This window comes from Sphaerodactylus townsendi, linkage group LG06, assembly GCF_021028975.2.
Source record: "Sphaerodactylus townsendi isolate TG3544 linkage group LG06, MPM_Stown_v2.3, whole genome shotgun sequence".
Lineage (NCBI taxonomy): Eukaryota > Metazoa > Chordata > Lepidosauria > Squamata > Sphaerodactylidae > Sphaerodactylus > Sphaerodactylus townsendi.
Window position 1 is genome coordinate 50,181,929 of NC_059430.1, and position 26,658 is coordinate 50,208,586.

The 26,658-nt window shown below is 40.4% G+C and overlaps 2 protein-coding genes across 2 annotated transcripts in view; one reads left to right on the forward strand and one right to left on the reverse strand.

Annotated features, from left to right (window-relative positions):
* The window catches only part of CEP290 (centrosomal protein 290), an 80,414-nt gene extending 66,355 nt beyond the window's left edge, over window positions 1–14,059 (forward strand). Inside the window, exons 47-56 of the mRNA XM_048501553.1 lie at window positions 2,349–2,483; window positions 3,926–4,012; window positions 5,255–5,419; window positions 5,984–6,106; window positions 6,253–6,425; window positions 7,758–7,899; window positions 12,539–12,612; window positions 12,702–12,805; window positions 12,943–13,031; window positions 13,598–14,059. Of these exons, the coding sequence (XP_048357510.1) occupies window positions 2,349–2,483; window positions 3,926–4,012; window positions 5,255–5,419; window positions 5,984–6,106; window positions 6,253–6,425; window positions 7,758–7,899; window positions 12,539–12,612; window positions 12,702–12,805; window positions 12,943–13,031; window positions 13,598–13,786 (1,281 nt within the window). The 3' untranslated portion in view covers window positions 13,787–14,059. The remainder of the gene's footprint in view (window positions 1–2,348; window positions 2,484–3,925; window positions 4,013–5,254; window positions 5,420–5,983; window positions 6,107–6,252; window positions 6,426–7,757; window positions 7,900–12,538; window positions 12,613–12,701; window positions 12,806–12,942; window positions 13,032–13,597) is intronic.
* A 925-nt stretch (window positions 14,060–14,984) lies between these two features.
* On the reverse strand, window positions 14,985–20,495 carry LG06H12orf29 (linkage group 06 C12orf29 homolog). The gene is made up of 7 exons (XM_048500274.1): window positions 20,324–20,495; window positions 19,042–19,159; window positions 18,154–18,249; window positions 17,062–17,178; window positions 16,444–16,641; window positions 15,882–16,051; window positions 14,985–15,528 (listed from the first exon to the last, which is right to left on the reverse strand). Exons 1-7 carry the CDS (start codon window positions 20,411–20,413, stop codon window positions 15,340–15,342), a joined length of 978 nt encoding a protein of 325 aa, XP_048356231.1. The 5' UTR covers window positions 20,414–20,495; the 3' UTR covers window positions 14,985–15,339.
* Window positions 20,496–26,658: the final 6,163 nt, after the last annotated feature.

The window sequence follows — 26,658 nt, forward strand, 5'->3', positions numbered from 1 at the left end:
TCCACACACCACTAGACTGAGGGGAAGACCACATTACTTCATACAAATCACTTTGTGGAATTCATTGCTGCAGGAACAATGATTGTTGATAACTTACAAGATGTTAAAAATAAAGCATTTGACTAATTTATTGAAGACACCTTTTTCAATTGCTGTGCGCCATCTGAGCTTACTGTACACGTTCATAAGCATTATACTTCTGCATAACAGAAACTAGGGAGAAATGGTAAAAAAGAGACAGAGAGAATTGCTACCTTAATGCCTTTCTTATATGCTTATCAGGGGGGACCTGGCAAGATATTGTTGGAAACGGGATGATTGTTTAAAGTGGTGTTAGAAAACATATTCAATTTTTATGCTTTGAACATAGCAGGAGTCCATGCTTAAAGATCAGTTGAGAAAGTGAAGCTTAATTGAGGGTAAGGAAGTGAACCCAGGTGGAGCTTATGTTGTTTCCAACTAGTGAGGAAAGGAGCATGTGTTCTCCTTATTATGGAATTTTGTTTTTCTAGTCCAAGATTACCATTTATGCAAATGAGGTCCCATTAAGAACATAAGAACACTGCAGGATCAATTCAGTGATCTATCAAGTTTGCCCTACATCTGGTTCAGTGACCAACAAGTTCCTCTGGAGGTCCAACAACAGGGCATAGAAGCTGAAGCCTTCCCCTGATGTTGCTTCCTGGCACTGAATGTAGAGATTCCTTTTAACCACTGGTAGACCTATTCTCCATGAATATCTAATTTCCTTTTTTAACGTGTCAAGGTTTCCACCCTTTTTCTCCATTCCAATCAACTGCTTTTCTTTTTATGCTACCTTCCATCTGTATTAGAGTTCTCCAGGTGACACAGTTGCAGTTGCTAACACTGCCTTTACTGCTAACAAATGCACTAAGCAAAAGCATTTGAACTTTCCACCTAAGAAAATTTTGCAAAGTAAGACCAAGTTACGCCATCATGTTTCTGTTGGTATGATGAATGCAATTATTGATAAAGTTGATGAGGGAACACACATTGCTGAGGAATCCCGTCAGGCTGCTGAAGATGTTGCTGAAGAACAATTTGACAGTGGGGGAAAGCAGAATGATTTAGAGGCAGGATTAGAAAGTAAGAAGAGCAACTGCCTGAAAATGTGGTCAACAGAAGAAACAGCCAAAGAGCATGAAAAAGGGAGAATTCACCAAGTATGTGAAATAACTAAAGAAGAAAATCAAGATAATGCTGAAGAAGGAACCAGACCTCAATCTTGTCCTGATAGAAAGAGCTGTATACAGTCTGAGGAGGATGCTGTTCAGCACAATGAATCTGACTCAGAAAGTAGAAAAAATCCCAATGAGATGGTGACAGAAGAGGCACATGAGGGCCTTCAAACAGACCGAGAGAGGGCAGGATCAGTCACAGAGCTTTGTGAAGTTCCTCAGGTTTGCCACTTCACCTTCTCCATCCCCTGCTTTTCAGTGTTCCTTTGTGTAGCTAGTCCTGGCTGGTAACCTGGTGACTCCTTAGCACTGTTGTTACCCTGTCATTTCCTAATGCAGCTTACCAACCTACGAGACCTATTTATAGTATATCAAATCCTTTTTGCTTATAATACAATAGGCTAATAGTACAAAATGCAATACATTGTCCAGACATATAATAGCAAATGTTAAAATGTAGGGCTGTGTCTTATATAACCTGAAACATTTCTTTCTGTTAGTGGCTTGTATCCAGTGTATTTTAAGTGACATGAAGCTTATGGAACAGAACTTCCCCCTCTCCTGCAGCCTTTTAATATCCAGCTCCTGGGGGGTCAGGGTATCCTCATGAATAACATAGGGACCAAAGTGGTGGTTCTCCAGTGAGAGGGGGGAATCACTCAAACTGCCTCCCCTTCTTTGCTGGTGGAAGGGTTCATCAATTAGTATAGGCTGCTAGCCACTATTTTTTATGGTTCATTATGAGAGTTTCCCATCATACAAGTTTATTTTTGCTATTTGTTTCTTCAAGTTTGTCACAAGTTCCATTGCCTGCTTTCAAGTAATACTGTGTGCATTTTTACTCCTATGAGTAGTCTGTTCCCTCACACAATTGCATTTTTCTACTCTCAGTGCAGGAAGCATTTTTTTAAAATATACTTACTTAAGTGGTCCTTCTAATGAAATCCAGTTAAATTGAATTCCAAATGAATTTCTTGAGACTGTGCTGGCAAAAGTAGACTCTTTTATTTATAAAAAGAAAATATTTCTATGTTCCACATTTGGAAAAGGTTGAGATTTTTTCCTTCTATCCTTGATAAAATTATATTAATATGTTGCATTTTGATATGTTAATTTCATTATGCTCCTTCTATTTCTATTTCTACCAAGACTTCAGGATTGGGATCAGATGATCTATGCCAAAAGGAACAAGAACTTCAAAAGGAGAATATAAGATTGTCTTCTGAAAACATGGAACTACGATTCCAGCTAGAACAAGCCAATAAAGACTTACCAAGATTAAAGGTATGTTTCTGTAGTTAAAAGGTTGGGACAAATTACTGCTGCCTGCTATGCAAGAAGTTTTTCTACTGTGGGAATGAGATGTTGTAGGAAAACTTCTTCCACTGGCAGAAGAGTCTTCATTTGGCAGAAGGAAGCATTGAATTTAATTTGAAGTCAAATACAAATTTTTTTAAATATCTCTAAAGCATAAATGTACCAAATCTTCCAAAATATTGATTAATCCTTTTTCTTAGAATTATTACATTATATTTCATTGGACTGCATTAGAATGCCTTGTAAAATGGACTCTGAGAGAGTAGTATTCAATTGATATATTCTGATGCACATCCTACTTCAATATAGATGAGATATTTGGATATATTGTGTATTCCACTGCCAAAAAAATGCCATTCTAACAGACAGCTTCTCCATTCCAGTGTGTATTTGAATGCCTGCTGATTCCTTCTCATAGCTGGTCATTTGTGTGCCCAACCATGCTTGATGTATGTGGCTTCTTCTCTAGACTAGAACACTTATCTGTATATTAAAATACATTGGTGACATGTATTAGCAGTAACATATATATTCATTCTGTGACTGTATAACCCTCCAATCCTCCCCTCAAAATGCTGACAATTTTCAAACAGTCTAGTAATCAGTGGGAATATTCTCTTTGTAAACTGTGAACTCAGAACATCATTAGCCTTTTATATTTTCCATATAACCACTTTCTAGCATTACTAGCAATAAAGCCCGTTGAGTGAGAAAATACAACAGGCTCTAGAAAGTTGCTGTTTGCAAAACTGGATCCTGCTTTACAAGGGTGGTGGGGAGAGAGAGCAGAGTGCCTATGAAGATGGAGAGTGTTACTTCCCTCTGTTTGCAAAGCTGGATTCTAGCTTTACAAAGGAGTTGGAGCCAGTAGGGTGCCTATGAAGATGGGGAGAGTTCTCCCCATCTCCATAGGCACCCCCTCTAGTTCTTGCCCTTCTGGGAGGAGCTGGAGTATGGGCCCTCCCAGATGGCCATGGACTATACATCCCAACAGTCCTTGCTTTTTCTGGTTTGTTGTTGGGAACACACTGCTCAATTATATAGTAAGATATCCAGTATTAGCACTCTATGCATAGTATGATAATGTTGAGTTAAACCGTGGTTAAGGGATATACATTTGCCAGATTGTCACAGTTGACAAAGATAAATCAGTTCTCTCTGAGCCAGAAACAAATTTGCTGTAAGGAATGTCTGGATGTGGCAAGCAGGGGATTGTCAAAGGTGGGTCAACAATAGGTAGGCAGCTGTGCTGCCTGAGAACGCCATTGCATTGACACCGCTAGGGCCGTAGCAATTCCATTTTTCCTTCTGTGTGTACATAAACTTTTTATTTTCCTTTCATTGTAAAGACATCATTCTGAGAGGATTCTTCTCACCTGAATAAGATTATCTTTTTCCCCACTATTCAGGATCAAGTGGGTGATTTAAAAGAAATGTGTGAGCTTCTCAAAAGAGACAAGGCAGAAGCTGAGCGGAGGTTAGGCAATATCAGAGGGGTGAGTATTAATGTGTGCAATGTGTTTTAAAAACAAGACTGAACTATTCACACTGAAGCTTTTTTCTTAATTTTGAAAAAGTGGTGAAAATGTTGCTTGTTCCATAATTGCACGGAGAGAGAGAGTGGGAATATTCACAAGGTGTGATAGATAGTAAGTGGCCTGAATCTTTACAGCTTATTCAGGCATATCCAAGAGCTTCTGCATAGCCAAAAAATTCTGCACAGCCATTAGTCATTTGACCTATTTGCACTCAATAGCAGTTTCCATGCTTTTGAAGAACCAATGACTTTTAAATTCAGTTTACTGTAAGTTGTAGGGAAGGGCTTCTGCTATTATGTAATCAAAACCACTGACAGTTTATCACCTCTGATGTTTACTCCAGAGTATTTTTAACTTTGTTGATTCTCAACCCATGTGGAGCAAGGCAGTTTTGGCTGCTGTGCACAATGGTTCTTTACTGTCTTATGAAAAATTGACTGAGGTTCGTAACGGAGAGTATTCATAGGTCAAGAATCATGCTGTGGGGCTGGATCTGGCTACTGAGCCATCTCTTTTTTTCTGGACCTAGTATGAAATGTTTACTTTGAGAGTAATACACCACCATCTTTAATTTCATTACTTATGGTATTCCACCAAACGAATAATTTCCTATTGTTTGTATAGAACCTGAAGTTAGGTCCTAGGCGTATCAAGTAATGCTGTAAGGGTAAGCAGTTTCAGCTGTTTTCATCTTGCTATGCTTGAGAATTTACTAGGGACATTGGCTTCCCACTGAAAATATGTTGGGATTAGACCAAGGGTCTATATCAGGGGTAGGGAACCTGCGGCTCTCCAGATGTTCAGGAACTACAATTCCCATCAGCCCCTACCAGCATGGCCAATTGGCCATGCTGGTAGGGGCTGATGGGAATTGTAGTTCCTGAACATCTGGAGAGCCGCAGGTTCCCTACCCCTGGTCTATATAATTCAAACAGGCTATTAGTTGTTATTGCCCTCCTGTACTCCCTTTGTATATGGTGGTGATATGTCATTATGTCGCCATCTATAATAAGAATAAGGGTTTGTATCAAATGAATAGTTTGTGAGCAATCTGGTCTCCCCAGTCAGGGAAAATCATATCAGGTGAAAGAACACAAAAGTTCATCTCAGATACCAGAAACACTCACCATAACAGATTTGTTTCGTTTGTGGAATGAAAGCAGCGTCTGTGAAATGAATTTTTTTTGCTTTTTTATAAAGTCTGGAAGAAGTGGAAAAACTGTTCCTGAGCTAGAGAAAACAATTGGTTTGATGAAAAAAGTTGTTGAGAAGGTTCAAAGAGAAAATGAAGAGCTAAAAAAAGGACCTGGTGTTGTCTCCAGTGAAAAATTTGCCAGCCTGGAACAGGAAAATGACCGTTTAAAGGTAAAAAAATTGTGTAAAACAGGGTTTCCATGGTCTTAAACATTATTTGTCTTAATGTCAGGATATAAATGTAGAATGTATACCATCCTTCTGCCTGACAATTGTTCTTCAAGATGATGTATAATTAAAAAATCAACATTTAGTAAATTACTTGGGCAGCCATGATATAATATCTCCCAAGGCTTTTGATGCAATTGTTTCTCTTTGAAAGGCTCCGCAGTGCCCCATTCCCAAAATGTGTCAGTCTGCAGCCAGTGCTGGGTAACAACAGACATTTTGGACCTTAAGGGATTTTATCTAGGCAGATTGAAAGTCTGTGGATCAAAATTCTTTCCAACAACAGTGGTAAATGAAGGCATTAGAGGATATCCGCACCACAGATCCAATTCAAGCATTCTCATTTTAAAGATATTACTATGTACTTCAGAAGGGACGCCATAATTGAATAAAAACCACGATGGGCTTTTCCATGTACTTAAATGGTCACTATAATTTGCAGATTTTATACTATTAGTAGTTTAATAGATAACCACTATTACTTTCTGGTTTTACCTGTAAAATAAGTCTGAAGTGGAAAAACTGAAACTTGATCTTGGAGGTGAACTGAGTATGCGTTATGAATTGAAGGCTAAAGGAACAGAAAAAATAATTGCAGAAAATGAGAGAATACGGAAAGATCTAAAGAAGGTAGGAATATTTTTATTGCAGTTGGGTTCCAAAATAGATACAACATCTTAAAAATGTCTTATTTGACTTGATCCTAAAGCCCCCTTCTTGAAAGCAAGGAGCCTAACCTATGAAACTACATATTTTTTTAAAAAAATTGTCTACAGGAAATCGAGAATGGAGAGAAACTGCGAATTGCAAAGAACAATCTTGAGATAATAAATGAGAAATTGACTGCAAAACTGGAGGAGACTGTAAGAAAGTTAAGCTTGGCTGAAAGCAAAAACCCACAACTTGAAGGTGCTGACAGCAAAGGATGGAAATCCATTGTCATAACAAGGTAAGAATTGAGAACTAATATAGTACTACAGACTGCCTTTCCAATGTGTCATGGCTGTCAAACCAGGGTGTTCTTTTCTATATGGCTATTGTCAACAGTATAATGACTGTAGGGGATGCCTAATGCCCTGTGTTCTGTCTCATTTCTGTGCCCAGTTGGGTGAGTGGTTAGAAAACTACTCCTGAGTGTGTGAGGTGTGGGTTCTAGCCTTGTGTCTGTTTTGCTGCTGCTCAGCCTGTTGCTTGTCAGAAGCTAAGTTTGGCCTTGTGACCAGCCTCATCTGTACTGGGAAATAAACTCATGCCTCATTCTTGCCAGGACACCTTTCTCCAGTGAGCTATTGTGGAGTATGTGTGACAGAATTGCTTTTGGCAAGGGTATTGTTGGGTCATCTCTCATTGCTGCCCCTTGCCTATCTAAAGGCTGGTTCTTCTGTCTCATTCCGGCTGGGATATGAACCCTTCATCCTAGATTTGTGGGGTGGGGGTGGGGACTGCCTGACTGAAAAACACTATAACAAGGAAGGACTCCCTCCCCCTCTTTCTGTCTTCCGGACATCAAGGAGAAGTTTGGAGGCATGTTCGAGACTTTCTACCCCTTTCTGACTCTCCCATGTTGAAGGCTTGCCAGTTCCGAAGTTGACACATGGCCTGAGGTTGACATATGGCCTGACACATACTTCTATTGGCTTTGAGTGGCTGTCTGTCTGAAAGCCTCCTTCTCCCCCCCCCTTTTTATCCTATGGATTGAGTTCTGCCTTTCCCAGTCTTTTACTCAGTCCTCATTCTTCTAAGTTGATTAGCATTTTTTTGGCTTCCATAGTTGCAGTTTCTGGCATTTTACAGGCCTGCATGTGACACTATAATAGAATGTGGTGTTGGTTTTGGTGTACATTTCACCCTTTGGGGATGTCCAAACTTGGGGGGGGGGGGTTTCTTCTGAGACAGCTAAATTGCATCTTCCTGCCCTACTGTGAACTCTGGAATCTTAGTTTCTTGGAGTTTCCAGTGGTAGCATGGAGAGCGTTGACAGAGTAGCACCCCTCCTCCTGGTTGTGTGATCATTTTGGCAGGCAGCACCAGAAGGAGGAGGGGTGCTCCTAGTCTGCTAGATGGCTTTGGAAATCTTTTCTGCAGCTGGCCTGCACACACGCAATCCCAGTGTGTGCCTGCACAGAAGACCACTTGATGAAAACAATTACAGGTAAGTTCCACACTGTTTGTTCTGTTCTTGTGCTTTCTTAGAAGGTTGGTCTTTTCACTACTTGCTTAGCATTGCAGTTTTAAGTTTTTAAATTTGGAATCATTGGTTGAATGGCTCTTAATCTTTCAGAATGTATGAAAACAAGATGAAAGAAATGGATGCTGATATTGCCAAAAAAGAGCAAACCATTACTGAACTGAAACATATACTAAAGAAAGCAACAGATAGTGAACAAAAAACTGAAAAAAATATCCAAGACTTAAAAGCACAAGTGAGTAAACCTTTTTTTGTGTGTGCTAACCATTTATCATTCATATATCATTGGCAGGTTTCTCATGTCAGATTTCCTTTATTAGAATGCCTTTTCAGTGATACCCACCTCCAGCCCAAAGTAAAGGTCAGTGTTTACTAGAGACAGCACCAGAGATTGGTCCCATTGCATTTGTGGGGGGCAAGGGGAGCCTTGTTTAGGCACAGTGCTCAGTAGGCTGCTTCGAGCAGAGCCTTTCTTTAATCAAAGCATATTGTAAAACTTTTTAAGGAAAGCAGGGAAGGGAGGACTGATTGGGGCCAGGGCCAGTATCAGCCACCAGACAGCTTGGTACCATGTAATGTGTACAATTCATCTAAGTGTGGCAATGCCTGCTGGACATCTTGATGCCACACATCTTTACTGGGGCCAATCTCTGCGCAATTTGTAGGACTTCACTAGGCCTGGCAGTGGCTACTACACAACTCTTCAAAGCAACTTGCTACCACATGCTATTTGCAGTTTGGCCAGACTTCTTAGGGAGAGGCTGCTGGAGGCAGGGACCAGTATGGTGGAGAGGTTTGTGATCCAGATTAAGAGCAGGGAGATCCAAGTTCAAATCCCCCACTGTAATGTGGAAGCTTGCTGGCTGACCTTGGGCCAACCACTTTCAACCTAACTTCCCCCACAAGATGGTTGTGAGGATAAAATGGAGGAGAAGAGAATGACATAAGCTGCTTTTTTCCGAGATGGAGAACAAGTTATCAGGTGATTCTCACTGACCAGTCAGGGAGGCATGCATAATTTTTCTCTAGCTGCCTTGTGGGAGTTGTACTTCAATTCTCTACCTGCCTCATCAGGAAGAAGCACTTCAGACTAGCATTGCTGCTAATTACTTTGAATTTCTCTTAGTAATAATCTTTTCTATTTACTTTAGCTTCTAGTGTCCTTCTATAAACTTAGTCTCTGCACTGATTCGCTATCCTATACCTTTCTAGCCTTGCTGATTATCTGTACTGTCCTTGTCATCATTCCCCATCCCCCATTTCATTTCTCACAAGAGGATAGAGACTTTTAGAATGTAGCTTGGGAAGTATGCCTTGGCTGCTCAAGCTATGATGAGAGAAGACAGCAATAGCTTCCTACTGGAGCTGCAGTCATTATTCAAGCACCTCCCATCTCCAGCAAACAGTGTCTCTATCCAGACTGTTCCAGCTGATTCAGTCAACATGGCTCACAGTGACATAGGTATAGATTTTTTAGGGGGGATTTGGGGGCAGGGCCACACCCAACCCGCCCCTGTGGGCGTGGCCATGCCTTCCCAAGCCCCGCCCCCAGCCTCAGTGCTTATAAAAGCAGCTCTCCGAGGCCAGGGACGGCAGACTCCCCTGCCCCGCCCTCCCAACCAGTCGGCAGCCGGCAGTCCTTTCTGCCCTCCCCTCTGGACAGAGGCAAAGCTAGGGGAAATGGAGCCCAGTGCAAAATCTGAGTTTGGCACACACACACACCCCACCCCATGTGCTGCCTCTGTGATGCTGGAATCCACCCCCAAACAGCATCATTTTCAATGGTGTTTAAACTAGGGAGCCCAGATTCTTTTTTTTTTAATCCACCTTAAAGGGAGAATCTGGGGTCCCCAGTTAAAACAACAACAGGGTGGGATTCTCCCCCACCCTGAAACAGCATCACTTTCAATGTTTAAACTGGGGATCTCAGATTCTCCCTTTAAATCCATGCCGAAGGGGTGGATTTGGGTCTAAAAGGAGGAAATCTAAATTTGGGAAATTTGGGGGGGTGCCTGCTGTCAAGGTACAATTGTTAAGCTAAACTGGCAGCAACAAAACTTCTCAGGAGGTATCTTTATGAGACTCTTCCTGATACTGTTTCACCAGGTTTCTGGCCAGTTTGGTTCAGGGGTCCAAAGTTATGGATCCCTCAAAGGTGTAGCCCTCATCTCCCTATTAGCTCCCCAGTTGGAAACAATGGGGATGGGGAGCACCCCTTTGAGGAGTCGACATAACAACTTTTGGCACGGACCCCCTCAACCAAACCTCACCAAACCTTGGTGGTATCATCAGGAGAGTCTTCCAACAAATCCCTGAAATTTTGTCTATCCTAAAAACCATACCCCCTGCAGGCCAAAAAACAAAAAAACCCTTAAAATATAAAAAAAAATGTCAATAAAAGGCTGGTAGACTCTCGGACATGTAATGGGGGGTTGAACCCAAGAACCCCCTCTTACTTACGTCCTTGATGGCTCAGCATGCATCAGAAGTTTGCGCCAAAAAACGCTGGCTTCAAGAAGAGTCAAACACGGACGCTGCTCAGGGCTCAGGTGGCGGCAGTTTTGAGACAGATAATGCTTGTGCCAAAAAGATCACTTTATAGCAGCGGAGAGGACAAGGCATTCCTGTCTGCAATCCTACTGACTTTTTCACCAAGTGCCTTTAAAGCCCCTGACTCATTTTCTATCCCTCCTATCTTAATTTAATTCTGGAGGCATTCAGTGAGGGAGGAAATGCAAGGCTTTTGGAATGCTGGAATGTTTTTGTTGTAATTGTAAATGATTGTGATTTTAATTTGCATGTTAGCCATCCTAAGCCTGGCTTAAGGATGGGGCCAGGGGGAGGGGTAAGTTTAATGAAATAAATACAAACAAATAAATTATGTGAGCAACAGGGCTTGGTCTCAGAATAATTAAATCCCTTCCTATCCTCCTTCTCTGGCCAGTCTGGAAACCCTGGGGAGTAACTCTGCCTAATTGCCAACTAAAGCAGCACAAAAATCTGTCCCCAGAAGGCAGGAAAATTTCACTGAGTGTACTCTGGACTCTGATAGTGAGACAGAGGAAAAGGAAGAAGGGGGGTTCCTCTCCAATGACGAAGAGGTGGAGATAGATTTACCTGAGCCAGCCACCAGATTTTTTTAAGGCTGAGGATTATGTTTGCTTACTATCAAAGACCCTATCAGCCTTAGATTTGCAAGAGAAGGGGTGGAAAGAGAGAGATCAGCCTTCAACTCTCTCTGGCAAAAAGCAACAACCAAAAGAAACAAGGAGTTTTTTTCCTAGTAGGCTAACACTAAAAAGTTTTTCCTATGCCTGAATATCTGGAGGAACAGCTGAAAACCAAATGGTTAAAGATAAACCACTGGCTAAGAAGCAATTTCCAACCTTTGTTAAGAAGCTATAGGCCTTGCCCTCCTTTACCAATGAATTTCTTCCCCTAATTGGAACCAGAGACAAGAAAAAAGCTCTCCCAAGGGCCCCCAGGAAAAGTGACAAGAGGAACTATGGCCCCTTTCAGAGCCAACATACTCTACACAGGTTCGAACTGGACTCGAGAGGTTGCTCCTAGAATCTCAGACTGCCTTACAAATGTGGAGGTTTCAACAACAGATGCAATAGATAGGACAAGGCCCTCCTTCAAGAGACAGGACAAGGGATACAGTGACTCTAGTCAAAATAATTACTGGACCTCAGCACAGATTGGGGGTTGGTCGGCCTCTGCTCTGTGAAGATCAATGAATTGACTCCCAAGCCAACAGGTAGACTCCATTGGGGAGAAAAATGGAGTATAAATCAAGTAAATACATTAAAGAGCTGAAAGGGGGGCGGGGCGCAGATAAAAGACAGGTTGGCTGATGAATAAGAAGAGAAGGAAACAGGGAAGCAGAGAAGGGATGGTTATCAAGAGGAGAGAAAGAAGAAACAGTGCGAGGAAAGAGATACAGGGAACAACTAAGTGACCCCCCCACAAGTCCTTCCTTGTTCCCACTTGTTCTGGTATAATTTTTATACCCTAAACTTGTTAAGATGATTAGCTTCATGGGCTACATCCAAGAGAACCATAATTTCTTTCCTACTCCATTCACAGTGGAGTTGGACAGATTCTGCATGAATGTTGGCTCTCCCAGATGCTTTGAAATAATTTCCACTGGAAACTAGGTTTTATGTAACAGAATCTGCGATCTCCCATATAACCTTAAGAAAATGAAGGTAAGTACATGGCAAGGGGACCAAGGGTATAAAGAATGTAAAGCTCAAGTACGCTCTTAAAAGAAAAAAATTATGTTTTATAGCTTCCAAATGCATTGTTTCTTTCCATCATGGACTTTTGGCTGTATGTTGATGGCAACCAGTAGAAGAAATGTTTATTAGCCAGATGAGTGGACATCAGTATTGATGTTTTGTGGAGGGGCAGTGGCTCACTGGTAGACCATCTACTTGGCCAGCAGAAGATCCTAGATTCAATCCCCAGCATAGGATATGGTGGTAGGTGATGTGAAAGACCTCTGCCTGAGACCATGAATAAGCCACTGCCAGTTTGAGTAGACAATCCCAGCTGGCCGATGGGCCGAAGGTTACAGGCGTAACTCTATATGAGCACTCCAGATGTTCATGGATCATATCTTCATCAGCCCCCCCATCAGCCCCTGCCAGCATGGCAGGGGCTGATGGGAATTGTAGTCCATGAACATCTGGAGTGCCATAGGTTTGCCACCACTGGCCAAGGGTCTGGTTCAGCACAAGGCATCTTCATGTGTATTCATGATATGCCATTCTCATTAAAGTGGTATGTAGTCAGTCATGGGACATACTCAGTGAATACTCATAGTGCAGTATAACTAATAACACTGAACTATGCTTTTTAATGTAAAGATTGAGCTTCTCAAACATGTTCCTGAGGGTGTCACAAAAGAACAAGGACTTGTCAAAGAACTTCAGCTTCTCAGGTAAGGCACACAAAAAATAAGATCGTTTCTTACCAGAGATGATCTGAAAAATATCTAATGTGACCTTGTTCTTTTTTATGATGTTGCAGGTTGACTAATAATCGTTTGGAAAATGAAAAAGCAGAACTAGTTCACCAGTTGGAGATTTACCAAAATCAAACTGAAATTAACAAAGGAGATGCCTTTGCAGCTGGTAACATTTTAATTACTAAATTATTCCTTGAGACAGAACAAATCTTACAGAGTTTTGTTTCAGGCATAGGTATTTGAACAAGAGACAATCAAGTACATTAGCTCTTTGTGCCTAAAATGTTCTCTTTTAATATCCAGAGAAAGATGAACATTACAAATTAAAATCAGAAGTAGCAGACCTCAAGATGCAGTTAAAAACTGCAGACTTGGACCAACAGTGCCTTAAGGTCAGTATTCTAATGTATTTGTATTTGCCTAGGCTGACCCCTAAGTAGTTTAAAAAATTTGCAGTTTTGCAGTTCTGCAAGACCAGGGGAAACTGCAGGGTAGCACAAAAATCTGATTTGTTAAAAACAGAAACAAAACTGATACATCAAACATTGAGTTTGAACAGTACATTAGTTCAACATAGCAACCCCAGATGGCACTAACGGCCATCAAAATGAGGAAAAGGAGGATGTGATGCTGATGAGATGCAAGCAAAAGAGTAATCAGCCAACAGAAGGGAGTGAAAGCATGGGTGGGGTAAAGTGAAAGTAGAGTGACAGATGGAGGGATTGGTGGTTTCCCTTTTCCTACAACTCTTCACTGCTCTTGTTCCACTCATTGTTCACTTGCAAGTATGCAGATGAAACACTAGTTTGGAAAAATTAGCAGTGTGCTAAAGGCATAAATCATATATAACAGAGGGAGTCTCACTCCAAGGAAGATAGTTTTAGAAGTTGGTCTGCAGTAGAACAAGTAGATTTGAGTCCAGTAAATCTGTAAAAAATTGTCCTTTTTTCTTTGTTAGGAAGAGATTAGAAAACTGAAAAATGAATTGGATAATTTTGACCCATCTTTTTTTGAAGAAATTGAGGATTTAAAATATAACTATAATGAAGAAGTTAAAAAGAATATTATTCTGGAAGAAAAATTGAAAACTCTTTCTGAACAATTTGATGTTCAAATAGATATTCCAGCCAGAGTTTCTATTGACTAAATTAGGAGGTAGGTATCGGTTTGAAGTAACCAGAAAGTGCTGCATGATTGAAGATGCTTCTTGGCCCAGAACTCATGGAACACAAGAAACCTGCTTATTAGGAGTCAAGCTGAACATTTTCTAAAGAGTGACAAAAGAGTGTGAAGTTTATTCCCACTGTGAGCCTCCAAAAACCTCCTTCAGCTCTTGAGAGAACAATCTTTGATAAATTTGAGCCACTTCTTGTTTCCAGGAAGATGGAAAAAGTAAATAAAAGGTTTGTACTATTGTAAATGTGAGGACATGTAACTTTATTGGTACTAAATTATTTTATTACATTTTTATAGATATTCCATTGTATTATACATACTACAGTTTAACCTTTTTTCATTGTCCATCATTAACATGTTATCCAAACAGCAAATGAATGCTTATTTGTTAAGTCTCAAATATTTAAAATTGAGTCTTCTAAATTATTATAAAGGCTTTAATAAATTTGTTTAACTTACCAAGGAACTTCACCGTTTTTGGAATTTGTGATTTAAGATCAAATTTTAGTTGGATTATCCCAATGTAAGTGAAGAACCCCTTGAGAGTTAAAAATTATTAAATTATGTAATCAAATGTTATCTTGTGTTGCAACAAACACACTTCTAAAATACAGAATATCTAAAGTTAATATTTTAAAATGTTAAACTTCAGGGTTAGCTTTTTGAATTACATGTTATTTCCTAATAACACCTGGCAGTGGATCCTATGATTGTGCTCTACCAACGATAAAACCTTTCTCTAATGGAGTAGCCATGCACCACTGTTAAAAGAATAGTATCAGAGGATTCAACCAATGGATACTGCGTCAGTTATATGAGTTTGTATCTGCAATTCGTAAATTCTCCTTTAAACTACGAAGTAAAGAGCAATATCTTTTCCCAATCATTCATTTTCACTCAAAATACACAGTAAAACCACCCATTACAATATATATACACACACACACTATCCAATGTTTTGAGGTTTGTTGGACTACAATATTTGGCACCAGAAACTGCTCTAATGCTAAGCAGTAATACTAACTTAAGTAAAAAAAATAACACTCTTGTCCTCAAAAGCCTTGGCTAGTGTAAAAGTCTACTCAGTTCCACAGAGATTCAGGTTATCAAAGCAGTCCAGTAAACATCTGTTTAACAATCAAATTACAAGTGAGAAGAAAAAAATCTAGTTCCGTCAATTTAAATTTTATTTTCCTATAATAAACATATCTATACAAATTAATTGATATTCTACATTAATTATTGTAAAAACTGTACAACAATTAACACCATGGCACTCCATGTACTCCTTTCTGCTTTAACAAGTGTCTCAGATGCTTAACAGTTTGAGACTGTTAAAGGTACTCAAAATGCATAGCTTAGATTTTCTTTTATGGCTCTTCTTCTGTGTGGACAGTAATATTTGCTATATTTACACACAACCTTGAAGAGATTAAATACTATTTACATTTGGACACAGTCTGATACTTCTGTTTCTAAATAAAGGAAGCCATCAAAATGGCTATTTCTGAGAATTAAGTCTTGTCACAGATCCCAAACTACATTTCTCAGACTACTGAATCTCTGACCATCCAGTTTTGAAAAGTGATTAAAAAGTGTCTTTGATTCAAAATTATAGTCATGTTTGGCCCCACTGAAAGTGACAATGACTGGTTGAGAAGTCAAATATGGGTCCACAATTGGCCAGCTCAAGCCAAGATGATGTCGATGGAGCTATAAAGAAAAGAAAACACTGTTAAATTATCAGCATTCAGTATTTAGCTGGAACCCATATTAAATGAAAGACACACAACTTCCATTTTTAATATTTTGCTTAAAGAAAAAGATTTGTAGAACAAAATGAGAAAGTCAAACTCCTCCACTACAGTTTGTACACTTTGAAGCAGTTGAATAAAATAGTTCATATTTCAGGACAAGAAAATAAACTCGGGTGTTTTTAATAAATTGGACTGCACTTGAAACATTTGTGAATAAATCAAAAGAATACATCAAAAGCCACACAACAGCCCAGAAAACCCAGCACAGCCAAATCAAAAGCTGACTACTTAATAAGGTCTCAAAATTACCTTGATTAAATGTCCATTACTGCAGTGCCACACAATTCCTTCAATTTTCCCTTCATTGCATCCACTGAACCAAGACAGCAAGTCACTATGATTTAGCGCAGGTGGCTTTTTTAACTGAAATGCTCCATGTGGCACAAGAAAGTGCACAGGATGCTTCTTGCTTCCTAAACCTATTAAAATACAATTTAACAATTATAACTAGGAGATTTCATATTCTGTTAACGGAAACTCAGTTTCCCTGAATTATTCTTCATTGTTCCGAGCCACGCCCTTATTTTATAACCATTCTCCCACACGTATGTCCATCTCAAGTCCTTGTCTTCTGCTTTCACAGACCTGTGATTTCTTTTTGCCTTTTCTGTCAATCCTAGCCTTGTCTGTGCAGCCTACCCAATTACAGACCCTTACTCATCTCTGTGACATCAGTACAGCTGGGCCAATCTCTGCCAGAGATTCACAAAAATCTTAACTTGTATCTTATCATTTGTAATTCTGCTTTGGGGCACATATTCATGCCTGGCAAAACTTTATAGATAACATGATGAATACATAAAATACTTACCATATGGGTTAGCATTAACATTTGTTCCAATAAGTTCCAGTGTTTGCTCTGAAAGATCAGATAAGGGCACTGGACTTATTTCCAACAGATCAGATTCCTCAGTGTGGTGTTTCAGCACAAGACCTAGCTCAAATTCATAGTCAACAACAGATGTATGCCAGCAATACTGTTTGCTATTTTTCTCCACTGGGACCCAGCCTGTGAGAAAAGAGAAAATGTCTTAACATAATTTTATGATGCCTGATTTTACTGTCCTGGAGAAGGTCTCTAGAGAAACAGTTTGTACATCTTTTCCCCAAATTTGTTGCACTTGAAGAGGGAGAGGGTGGCATACTGAAATTATTCCATTTTGGTGCAGTCAGGATAACTAATTTGGGCCTATAGATATTCAGATCAGTAGTCATCTCACCCTCTAATACTGTAAACAAGACAGGTAGGATAAAGTTCTCTAAATAAGAAATATATACACACATGACTTGTTATTGATGATTTACCACTTGATTACTTGCCGCCGAATGTCTAAATGAAGGTATGGCCGTAATGAAGATGCATGTGTGAACTCCAAATGACAAAAAATGATGTTTAGAATTAACTTTGGCATCTAATATATTTTTCTACCTGGAATATGTCCATTTTCATCAGGAAAAGGCTTCCCATTGTAGTGGTCTATTGCCTTTGCTGGAATCCAGCATTCAGGAACAGGCTTGAAGTCATCTTCAGTATCCCAAGTAAATCCTTAAAGCAAGAATGTGAACAATGCTTTTTGTAACTGTAACCGTTTAGTCTCTATCATGAGTTGCTAAACAAATAATTTAACTTGTCTTGGGATAAAAGTGGCAACAGCAGTTATTCATACAGCTTTCCTTAGTTATATTTATATTATACATTTGTGCATGTGGAATGCAAAATAAAATACTAAATTGCTGATTCTTCAAATGTTTGTTGTCCCGTTCAAATGGAGAATGCTGAAGGCTATGTTCTTGCAGGATCAAAATGTTCAAGGAAAAAAAGTCAAACCATTTGAAGAAATATTTTCAGCATAGCAGTAACTTTCAAGCCACTGACTGACTCTACTGGAGATTTTCCCATTCAAGCCAATATCTAAAATAATATAAGTAGAACATGGCTAAAATGTTTCAATCTGTTGCTTTAGAATTAGTATATGCCGGAATGCTTTTGAAGACTACGCTGACCCTGCAGACTAAAGATTAAAAATAAGGTAGACTAGAGTATTTTATTGGACTCATTTCTATTCCTTCAGAAAAATGCAAAGTTTCAAAACGAAAGATTCTCATTGGTTATCTTTCAATCTTGTTTGAAAATAATGATGATCTAACATAGGGTATCATTTCACCATTAGAGGAAAAAATATCTGTTTCTTCATTGCCCAAAAGTGGCTAAAAAACCTGTTGCCTGGTTGGAAACCCTTTATCACTTCTTTCTCATATTGCTTATCAAGAGGTTCTGCCCCTTCATCAGCCACATACAGATATATAAAACTAAAACAGGTATTCTTTTACTCATGCCTTCAAATAGATATTTCAAATGGTGACAAACTATGAAAACAATGCATACAAGAGTTGAACTGAAGGAAAATAATAGAAAGTGCAAGAGAAAGATTAAGGATGACTTCTTGGGTCAGCAGCCTTCTCCACCTCACTATATTCCAACCTGTACTTCCATAAGATTCTTTATCAGAATTAAGCTAACCTTTAGAGTTGTCTGTTGAATACAGGAACCGTTTAAACCTTTTTTCGGCTTGCTTGTTGGGTTTTCTATCCAACCGGGCCCAAAGATATGGTTGTCCTAAAGTTGTGAAACAAGAAACATACAATATGGTTTGAAAAGCCTGCTACATTAACCTTTGAACAACTCCTACTTAGGGTTGGTATGCTTGTCAACCAAACAAACACCAAAACCTACGGACAAGCGTTTCCTGAAATTAAGAATTGTGTGGGTGGGCAGTCTACCTTTTTATTTCATTGTTATATCAGCAAATGCAGAAGTAAGAACTGCTTCCTCCTTATCAGACAGAATCAGACCTAGCAGCATAAGAAAGCTTCTACTGGGCTTTCTTATAGGGCCCCATTTTTTATTTCTTTACTGAAACTTCCATTGTTTTGAAAAAAAAACCTAATCCCCAGAAGCTCCACAGAAGAGGGATCTACATATTAACACTGACTCTTGCAACATTTTCCACTTGGTCCTGTACAAGAGCATCTGCACCTTACTATGAGCAGAGTTGAAGGTCAAATGACATTTCCTATGCCATATTTGCTGATGGGTTAAACTGAAAGGTTACACATTACCCTTGTGTTATATTGGGGACTTTGGTGATGGGCAGGAAATATACAGGAAAGACGTTAAAATAAATATCAATGGTAACAGTTTTGTAAGGAATACACAGCTCATATCTTAGGCCCTTCTCTGTCAAAGTTTCTAAGCATCATTTACCGAGGAAACAGCAGTTGCTTTCAAGCTTCAGTTTAAAATTCCCTTACTGAAAACCTCATAGGAAATGATGGTTTGCAAAGAAATAGATGACCATATTTTAAATAATATATGTCTTATGGATACAAGAAAGATCTTCCATATTACCTTTGTACGTAGTTATGTAACAGCAAGTTCCGTCCACCTTTTCAGTTGGAATTGCATTGTAAATATCTGCATCTAATGCCTTCTGGGTAATTGTTTCAGTGGCCAACACTTTAAAAGGCTGAGAATAAGATAGTCATAAATTTTTGCAAGTATGGTCAAGGCAGGAATTAGAAATTACAAAGAGACTAAAATTCTTAAGGAGAAGCAAATCTCCTGTACTACATAGTACAGCTCTCAGTTATCTATTCACCAAGCCAGTAGAATAAAACTGCCCCAATTTAGAGAACTTCTAAATTGCTTTCAGACACTAATCAGTAGAAATGTGATTCTTCTTCTTGAAAGACTCAAGCTTAGAATCTTTAAAGATAAGATAGCCATGGCAACATAGGTTCCATGCATCATTTATCAAGGAAACAACAGTTGCTTTCAAGCTTCAGTTTGAAATGAGAAGCCACATCACCAGTTATGGTAAGAAGTCAGGTATTCTGGGGATAATGTTAAAGATTGTGACATTGTGAAAAACGTACTAATTCAAAACTTCGCGCTTTGATGACCACATGCAACTGAATTAAGTGTGATATTTGAAACTATAGATCTCAGTGGGGGTGGGGAATCTCTAGCTACTCCACTTTGGGTACTAATCTGTTCTTTGTTAACAAAAAAGTGAAACCCAGAACTCCCAAATACTGCATCATGACATTCTGAAGCAACAACTGTAATAAAATCTTCAGTATGATGTGTGACTCAAATGTTTCATGAAAGGTCGGTGCTTAAAAGGCCTGTTTTATAAAACTAGGAACAACCATTTCGTAATCCCATTTAATTTCTGTTCGGGCAAGCGTGATGGGAGAGGAGAGCATCTCCTGGCTGGAATATACTTTGCGCCCGACCAATCAGACATAACACGGAAGAGATTCAGTAACACCGTGTAGAGAAGGGAGTAGAAACCATGCATGTCACAATCGAGGTACAATAATACGCCGCATATATGTAAATTAACACTGACTGCACAAGCGCCCTACATGCCTGTCGTCAGTTCTTTTCCTGGAGAAGTTTCCTAGCATTTGGACCTTCTTTTGGCGGAAGGTCTTCTGGAACTTCCCATTATGCTGAAGCAGGAGGAAGCGCATGTGAGTCACGAGTGCCAATTTTGCATGCAAGCTGTATGGCGGGGGCTCCAGGAGGAGCCCGCAAATTGATGCTCGTCTTTCCCAGAGCTTCCCGCCTACCCACCCAACCCTCTTTCCAGGCCGGCCCGCGCCTCCTCCTCTGCAGGCAGTACCTGACACTCTCGCTTGGTCGAAGGCTCCTCTTTCACCTGAGTCACAAAAAGGCAGGGCACCTTCTTTTGCACCGAGCCCAGGCGGCTCATGGCCCTCGCGTCGCACGCCCCAAGACCTAGTGGCCACACAAACAGGCAGCCGTCGGCCGCCAAACGGCAGTTATTATCTCCGGCAGCTTCACAGCCGCGGCAAGGGGCGCTGGGAAATGTAGTTCGTGACGGGCAAACAGGAACGCGCAAAAGAACCGAGGATGCAACCGGAGGAGGTTCAGTTTGCTCACAACTTGCACCGTCTGGCCTGCGTTCAGATACCTAGAGAGCATAGGTTGTTGTAGTTACACTCCAGTGTGGCCTAGGTGGTATTGGCCTTGGGAGACTCGGGTTCAAATCCCCACTCTGCAACCAAGTCTTTGGCTATTCAGTCTATCAACCTAACCTTCCTCCCAGGTAAATTTATTAGGGGGAGGCTGTGTTGGTCTGTTGCAGCAAAAAACAAAAACCGTTGTGACACCTTAAAAACCAGCATAATTTTATTCCAGCATAATTTTTCGTGCACCACAGCCCACTTCAAGTGTATGCTGGTATAGCATTGTCTCGGTTTCTAGGTTACTACAAGACTCCTGTTTGGCTACTGTGAGGATGGGAGAATGGAGAACCATGTATCCTTGGAGGCAAAACAAGATAAACATGTGCTTGATAGAAATTCAGCAAAGGCAGTGATGGTACTGAAGCAGTGATGTAGGAATAGATTTTTTATGGGGGGGTTCAAGGGAGGGGCCATGCCCCCACCTGTTCCTGGGGGTGTGGCCATGCCTCCCTAAGCCCCACCCCTCAGTGGGGCCCTCAGTGCTTATAAGCCCTCAGTGCTTATAAAAGCAGCTCTCCGAGGCAAGGGATGGCAGACTCCCTCGCCCTGCTCCCCCCCCCCAGCCGGCTGGCAGTCCCTTCTGCCCTCCCCTTTGGGCAGAGGCGTAGCTAAGGAAAATGGAGCCCGGTGCAAAATCTGTGATGCTGGAATCCACCCCCAAACAGCATCACTTTCAATGGTGTTTAAACTAGGGAGCCCAGATTCTCCTTTTAAATCCACCTTAAAGGGAGAATCTGAGGTCCCCAGTTAAAACAACATTGAAAGTGATGCTGTTTGGGGGTGGATTCTCCCCCACCCTGAAACAGTATCACTTTCAACATTTAAACTGGGGACCTCACATTCTCCCTTTAAATCCATGCCAAAGGGGGTGGATTTAAAAGGAGAATCTGGGGAAATTTGGGGGGTGCCTGCTATCAGGGGTGCAATTGTTAAGCTAGCAGCACCAAATTTTCAGGGTATCTTTAGGAGACTCTCCTGATGATACCACCCAGTTTTGGTGAAGTTTGGTTCAGGGAGTCCAAAGTTCTGGACCCTCAAAGGTGTAGCCCCCATCTCCTATTAGCTTCCATTGGAAACAATGGGGGATGGGGTACCCCCTTTGGGAGTCCGTAACTTTGGATCCCCTGAACTAAACATCACCAAACCTGGGTGATATCATCAGGAGAGTCTCCCAACAAATCCCTGAAATTTTGGTGCTGCTATCCTAAAAAATGCACCCCCTGAAGACCAAAAACTGAAAAACACTTAAAAATACCAAAAAAACACAAACGAAGGGGGGAGCTTCAGACATGTAATGGAGGAGTTGAACACAAGAACCCCACCCTTACGTATGTCCTTGTACTGAAGTCTTTATACTTAATTTATACACCACCTTTGGAATGTAACAGTGTATTCCAAAGCAGTTTACATCAGTCACTGCTCCTCTATTTTATCTTCAAAACAAGCCTGTGAGGTCGGTTGGGCTGAGAAAGTGACGCTAGCTCAAGGTTACCCACAGAACTTCCATGGCACAAGAGGAGATTGAAACAGGGCCCTCCAGACACTGGTTTCACATTTTTCTAACATCACCAGTTCAGCCTTGAGTCCTAAAAATAAACGTTGGGGTGCTGAGCCTTAGTGATAATTTACCAATTTCTTCCCCTGTAGTTGTGCTAATTATAAGGAATGTTATCAGTCCCCTATATCTGTCACTTCTGTGTAGGAGAAGGCATGTATAATTCATATATATAATTAGTAACACGAGATGATCCATACACTAATTGCTCTTTTTTTGCACATAGAAATGATGTATTTACTGAAAATGCATCATGTAAATGATGTATTTACTGAAAATGCATCATGTAATTCTCTTATATTTTTGTACATGCCAAACTGAACATATTTGAAAGGGAATGTGTATTTTGAACGAGCAACAAATGGCTGCATTTATATATATAAAACTCATACAACCAGAAATGGACTTTTAATGTTCCTTGCCTAATAGCAGAACAGTCAACAGATTTATGGGGAATACATTTACTGTAGAACAAACAACTGTCCCTACAGGAGATATGACCACATTGCAAGAGGATTTAAATGCATATGGAGAAGGTGGTACTGGTTTCTGATACTCCAGGCAATGTTTCAGGTAATTTGCAAGGAAAAGCTTCACATTCTGAGTTCTGTCCATTAAGTGACTGCTGCATGCTAAAAACAGATACCCGCCCCCACCTAATTAGTAGGCATCTTTATTTGGGCATGGATTTCATGCAGGAGTGCTGAATTTAAAATAACTGAAAGGCTACTGTGAAACTTTCAGATCTGAAATACAGCATACTTGTACAGTCTTGAAAATAGCTGATCAACAATTCTGCATAGTGGTACCTCAAAATCTTAGACTATAAACATATGTTCTCGCTGATAATATTTTGTAAATCGTCATTCTCTCTTTCCTCCATATTCCCATAATACAAGGAAGTGTTCAAGATCTTTTCCAAACTAATTATTGTATTTTCCCTGAGTTTTTAACTCTAACACATCTACATAGCAATATTCACTGGCTTGTTTAGTATCAGTATTGGTATCATGTTGTTTCTTATCAGCGTGTCATAAAATAAGTCTACCATTTTCCATCTGTCAAAACTTAGAGTGAATTATATCTAAATTACTTTTGGGTCATTAAAAGCATGCATAATTGATACTAGTGGCAAGTAGCAAAACATCTTTAGATTTTTTAACAAATATATTTTTTCAGGTGACATCTTTATGGCTTCATTTATGGAAGGATCATCTGGTGCCAATGAACTACTTGAACTATTAGGGTAACTATGAGGTCATATTAGATGTATTTATTACATTTATACTCTATGCTTCCTCAGCCAGAGCCAGGAAACACTTCAATACAATGTTAAAAAATCATATACAGAATAAATGTATAAAAACATAGCATCTCAATTAGTTTGGATAGACACAGTTGATGCTATTTTGTGTTCTTCTCGAGGCAGTCTTTTATATTGTTTGTTTTTCACAGCATCTTTGTAATAATTTGTTTTCCCCCCCAATGTACAAGCAGGGCCCAGATAGGCCCATGATATGAGCACAGGAAAAAAGCACCTTCAGGTAGGAAGTAAAGGATATTTGCAGCATCCATTCAAAAGAAGAGACTCAGCCAGAAATCCTTTAACAACTCTTTCAAGCCAATGTTGTGAAATTGTGGTACAGGAGGCACAGTTCTTCCATGCACTGGGGAGCCACATTGATAATTCAGTGGAAAGTGGTTTCTGAGTGGCATAGCCCTGACCTCAGTCACCCAAGGCTTATGTGAGCGAACAAAAACATTCCCAAGTGGCAGCACCTGAAATTCATGTAAGCAAAAGCAGTGGAACCTCAAGCATGAATACTGTCAACCACAATAATATCATGGCCAATCAGATGCAAGGAATTTTATGAGAAGGATTCACTCAGCAGCGGTCGTGGTAACAGCAGAAGCAGTTAAGGAAAAGAAAACGCAGGAACCCAGGCGTTGTTCACTTCAAAGAACAGAAGGGTTTTATTCCTTGTTTCCAAAGTCACAAAACAGTCTGACCGAGTGCAGCACAGCAACTGGATAACCAAAGCACGCATAGAGCAAACTGTTCTGTGCATATATATAGAGACATACAACCAATCAGGAGTGAAGTGATGCAATCACACTAGATGTGCTTAGTCATGGTTGCATCACCCACCTGAAAACTAGGTGAAAGGTGGAAGATTCGCATCGTGCCAAGCTGTCAAGTAGATTTTGCTGATCTAATTGTCAAGTCCTAACACCCCTTCCAAAAACTACTATGACAGTACCTTTATTACTTTCAGCTGTTCTAACATTGTCTGATGCTTATTCTGTGACACAGCTTTAGTAAACACATCAGCAACATTTCGCTCTGTCTCAACATAGGTAAGTTGAATAGTTCCATTCTGTACTAGTTCTCTAACATTCTGGTACTTTACTCCTATGTACTTTGTTCTTGTCTTCATGTTTGCAGTTTCTGCTAATGCGATGCAGGTTTGTGAATCATCAAACACGATTATAGGCTTCTTTATGGATTCACCTAACTCAGTTAGCAGTGTCTCAACCCAAAGTAGTTCTGAACACGTTTCGGACAATGCGCAGAACTCAGCCTCAGAAGTGGACAGGCTGATTTCGTGGTCTGTTTTCTAGAACGCATTGCAGGTGTGATAGGCTACATCACCATACTGAAATGACAAAATCCAGTACAGGACTTCCCTGTCACCACAGGTCTGCAAATGAAATCTATTCGCAATAGCATCGCAACTCTGTGCTTTGGCGACTGGATCTCGGATCAGTAAACCATCATCAGCAGTTCCTTTTAAGTACCTAAATCCACACGCTTAACACCCTCCCTATCATGTTTGCTAGGCTTTAAGCTAGTTTTTTTCTGCACAGCTTACCTTCAATCAGCAAACGCTTATGTCTGGGCGTGTCCAGTTAGATATATGTAGGAGACTACTTCTTACAACAGGATTTGTGCAGTTCAGGATTGTTGAACTCCTCACTTTCACTAACTTTCTGGAAAGTCTAGGGACATTGTGGTGTTGTGGCAACCCTTCGAGCCTTTGACAATCTAAGAAGTCTTGGCGCACCACCATTTATTTGTTCTTTCTGACTCAGTGAGATAACCTTGCTTTGGAGTAGATATGACATCAATACTCAAGTAATGTTTGATAAAACCAAGTCCTTTATGAACATACATGTCACTGAGTTGTTTTGTACAATTTGTCAAATTGTTGTTTAGATTCTGGTACTGGCCCACACATATATGTCATCCAACATAAAGAAAGAATGATCCTCTTGATTCTTTTTAGTTCCCCTGATGTATAAGCATGCATCAGCAAATAAGACTCTCTCTAAACCCTGTGCAGTTTAAACCCAATGTACTGTTCAGTTCATCATACCAAGTTAGCACCAGCTTGTTTTAAAACCACTACAAAAGAACGCATGCAAAAGATAAACAGTATTTGGGTCTGCTTCTTCATACCCTGGTGCAGGTTTCAGATAAATTGCTTCCTTCAACTTAGCATTCAAAAAAGCACACTGGAAGTCATAATGTTTCACCATAAAGCCTTTCTTACTAGCTAATGCAAGCATAGCTCTCAAAGACTCTGGTCGTGCTGTGGGGGAATAGGTCTGGTCATAATTCAGCAAACGGTCTTGCACAAACCCCTGGGCGACAAGCCTAGCTTTATACCTAGCTCTGCTGGTTCCAGTCTCTGGAACCAGCAGAGAGGAGTAGCAGCTGTGGAGAAGACTTGGCCAGGAAGAGCAGAGTGACCTGCTGGTGTTCATTTTGGAGGGCTTTTCTCAAAGCCACAGCTTTAAAACAGTGTATTTTAACAGGGTTATCTCTTTTCTCCTTGTAAGGCTTGTGGAGGAGCTAAGGCTGCTGAATCTGGAAGGTGGGGCTTAACAAACAGGGCTAACAGAGTTCATCTCTTGCTTCCTCTCTTTGTCCTGGAGAGGTGGGCTTTTTGTCCTGAGAGAGGTGGGGGCTTTAGTTCAGTCTCTGAAACCAGCAGAGAGGAGTAGCAGCTGTGAGGAAGACTTGGCCAGGAAGAGCAGAGCACTCGCTGGTGTTCATTTTGGAGGGCTTTTCTCAAAGCCACAGCTTTTAAAACAGTGTATTTTAACAGGGGTTATCTCTTTTTCTCCTTGTAAAGCTCGTGTGAGCTAAGGCTGCTGAATCTGGAAGGTGGGGCTTAACAGGGGTTAACAGAGTTCATCTCTTGTTCCTCTTTGTCCTGAGAGGTGGGGCTTTTGTCCTGAGAGGTGGGGCTTTAGTTCAGTCTCTGGAACCAGCAGAGAGGAGTAGCAGCTGTGGAGAAGGTCCAGCAAGGTCTGCATGAATTAAAGCAAATGGCCTATCTGACTGTCTGGTGCTTTTCCTTGCAGAAGGAAATGCCTTTACTTTGGCCTTACTGCACACAGTACAAT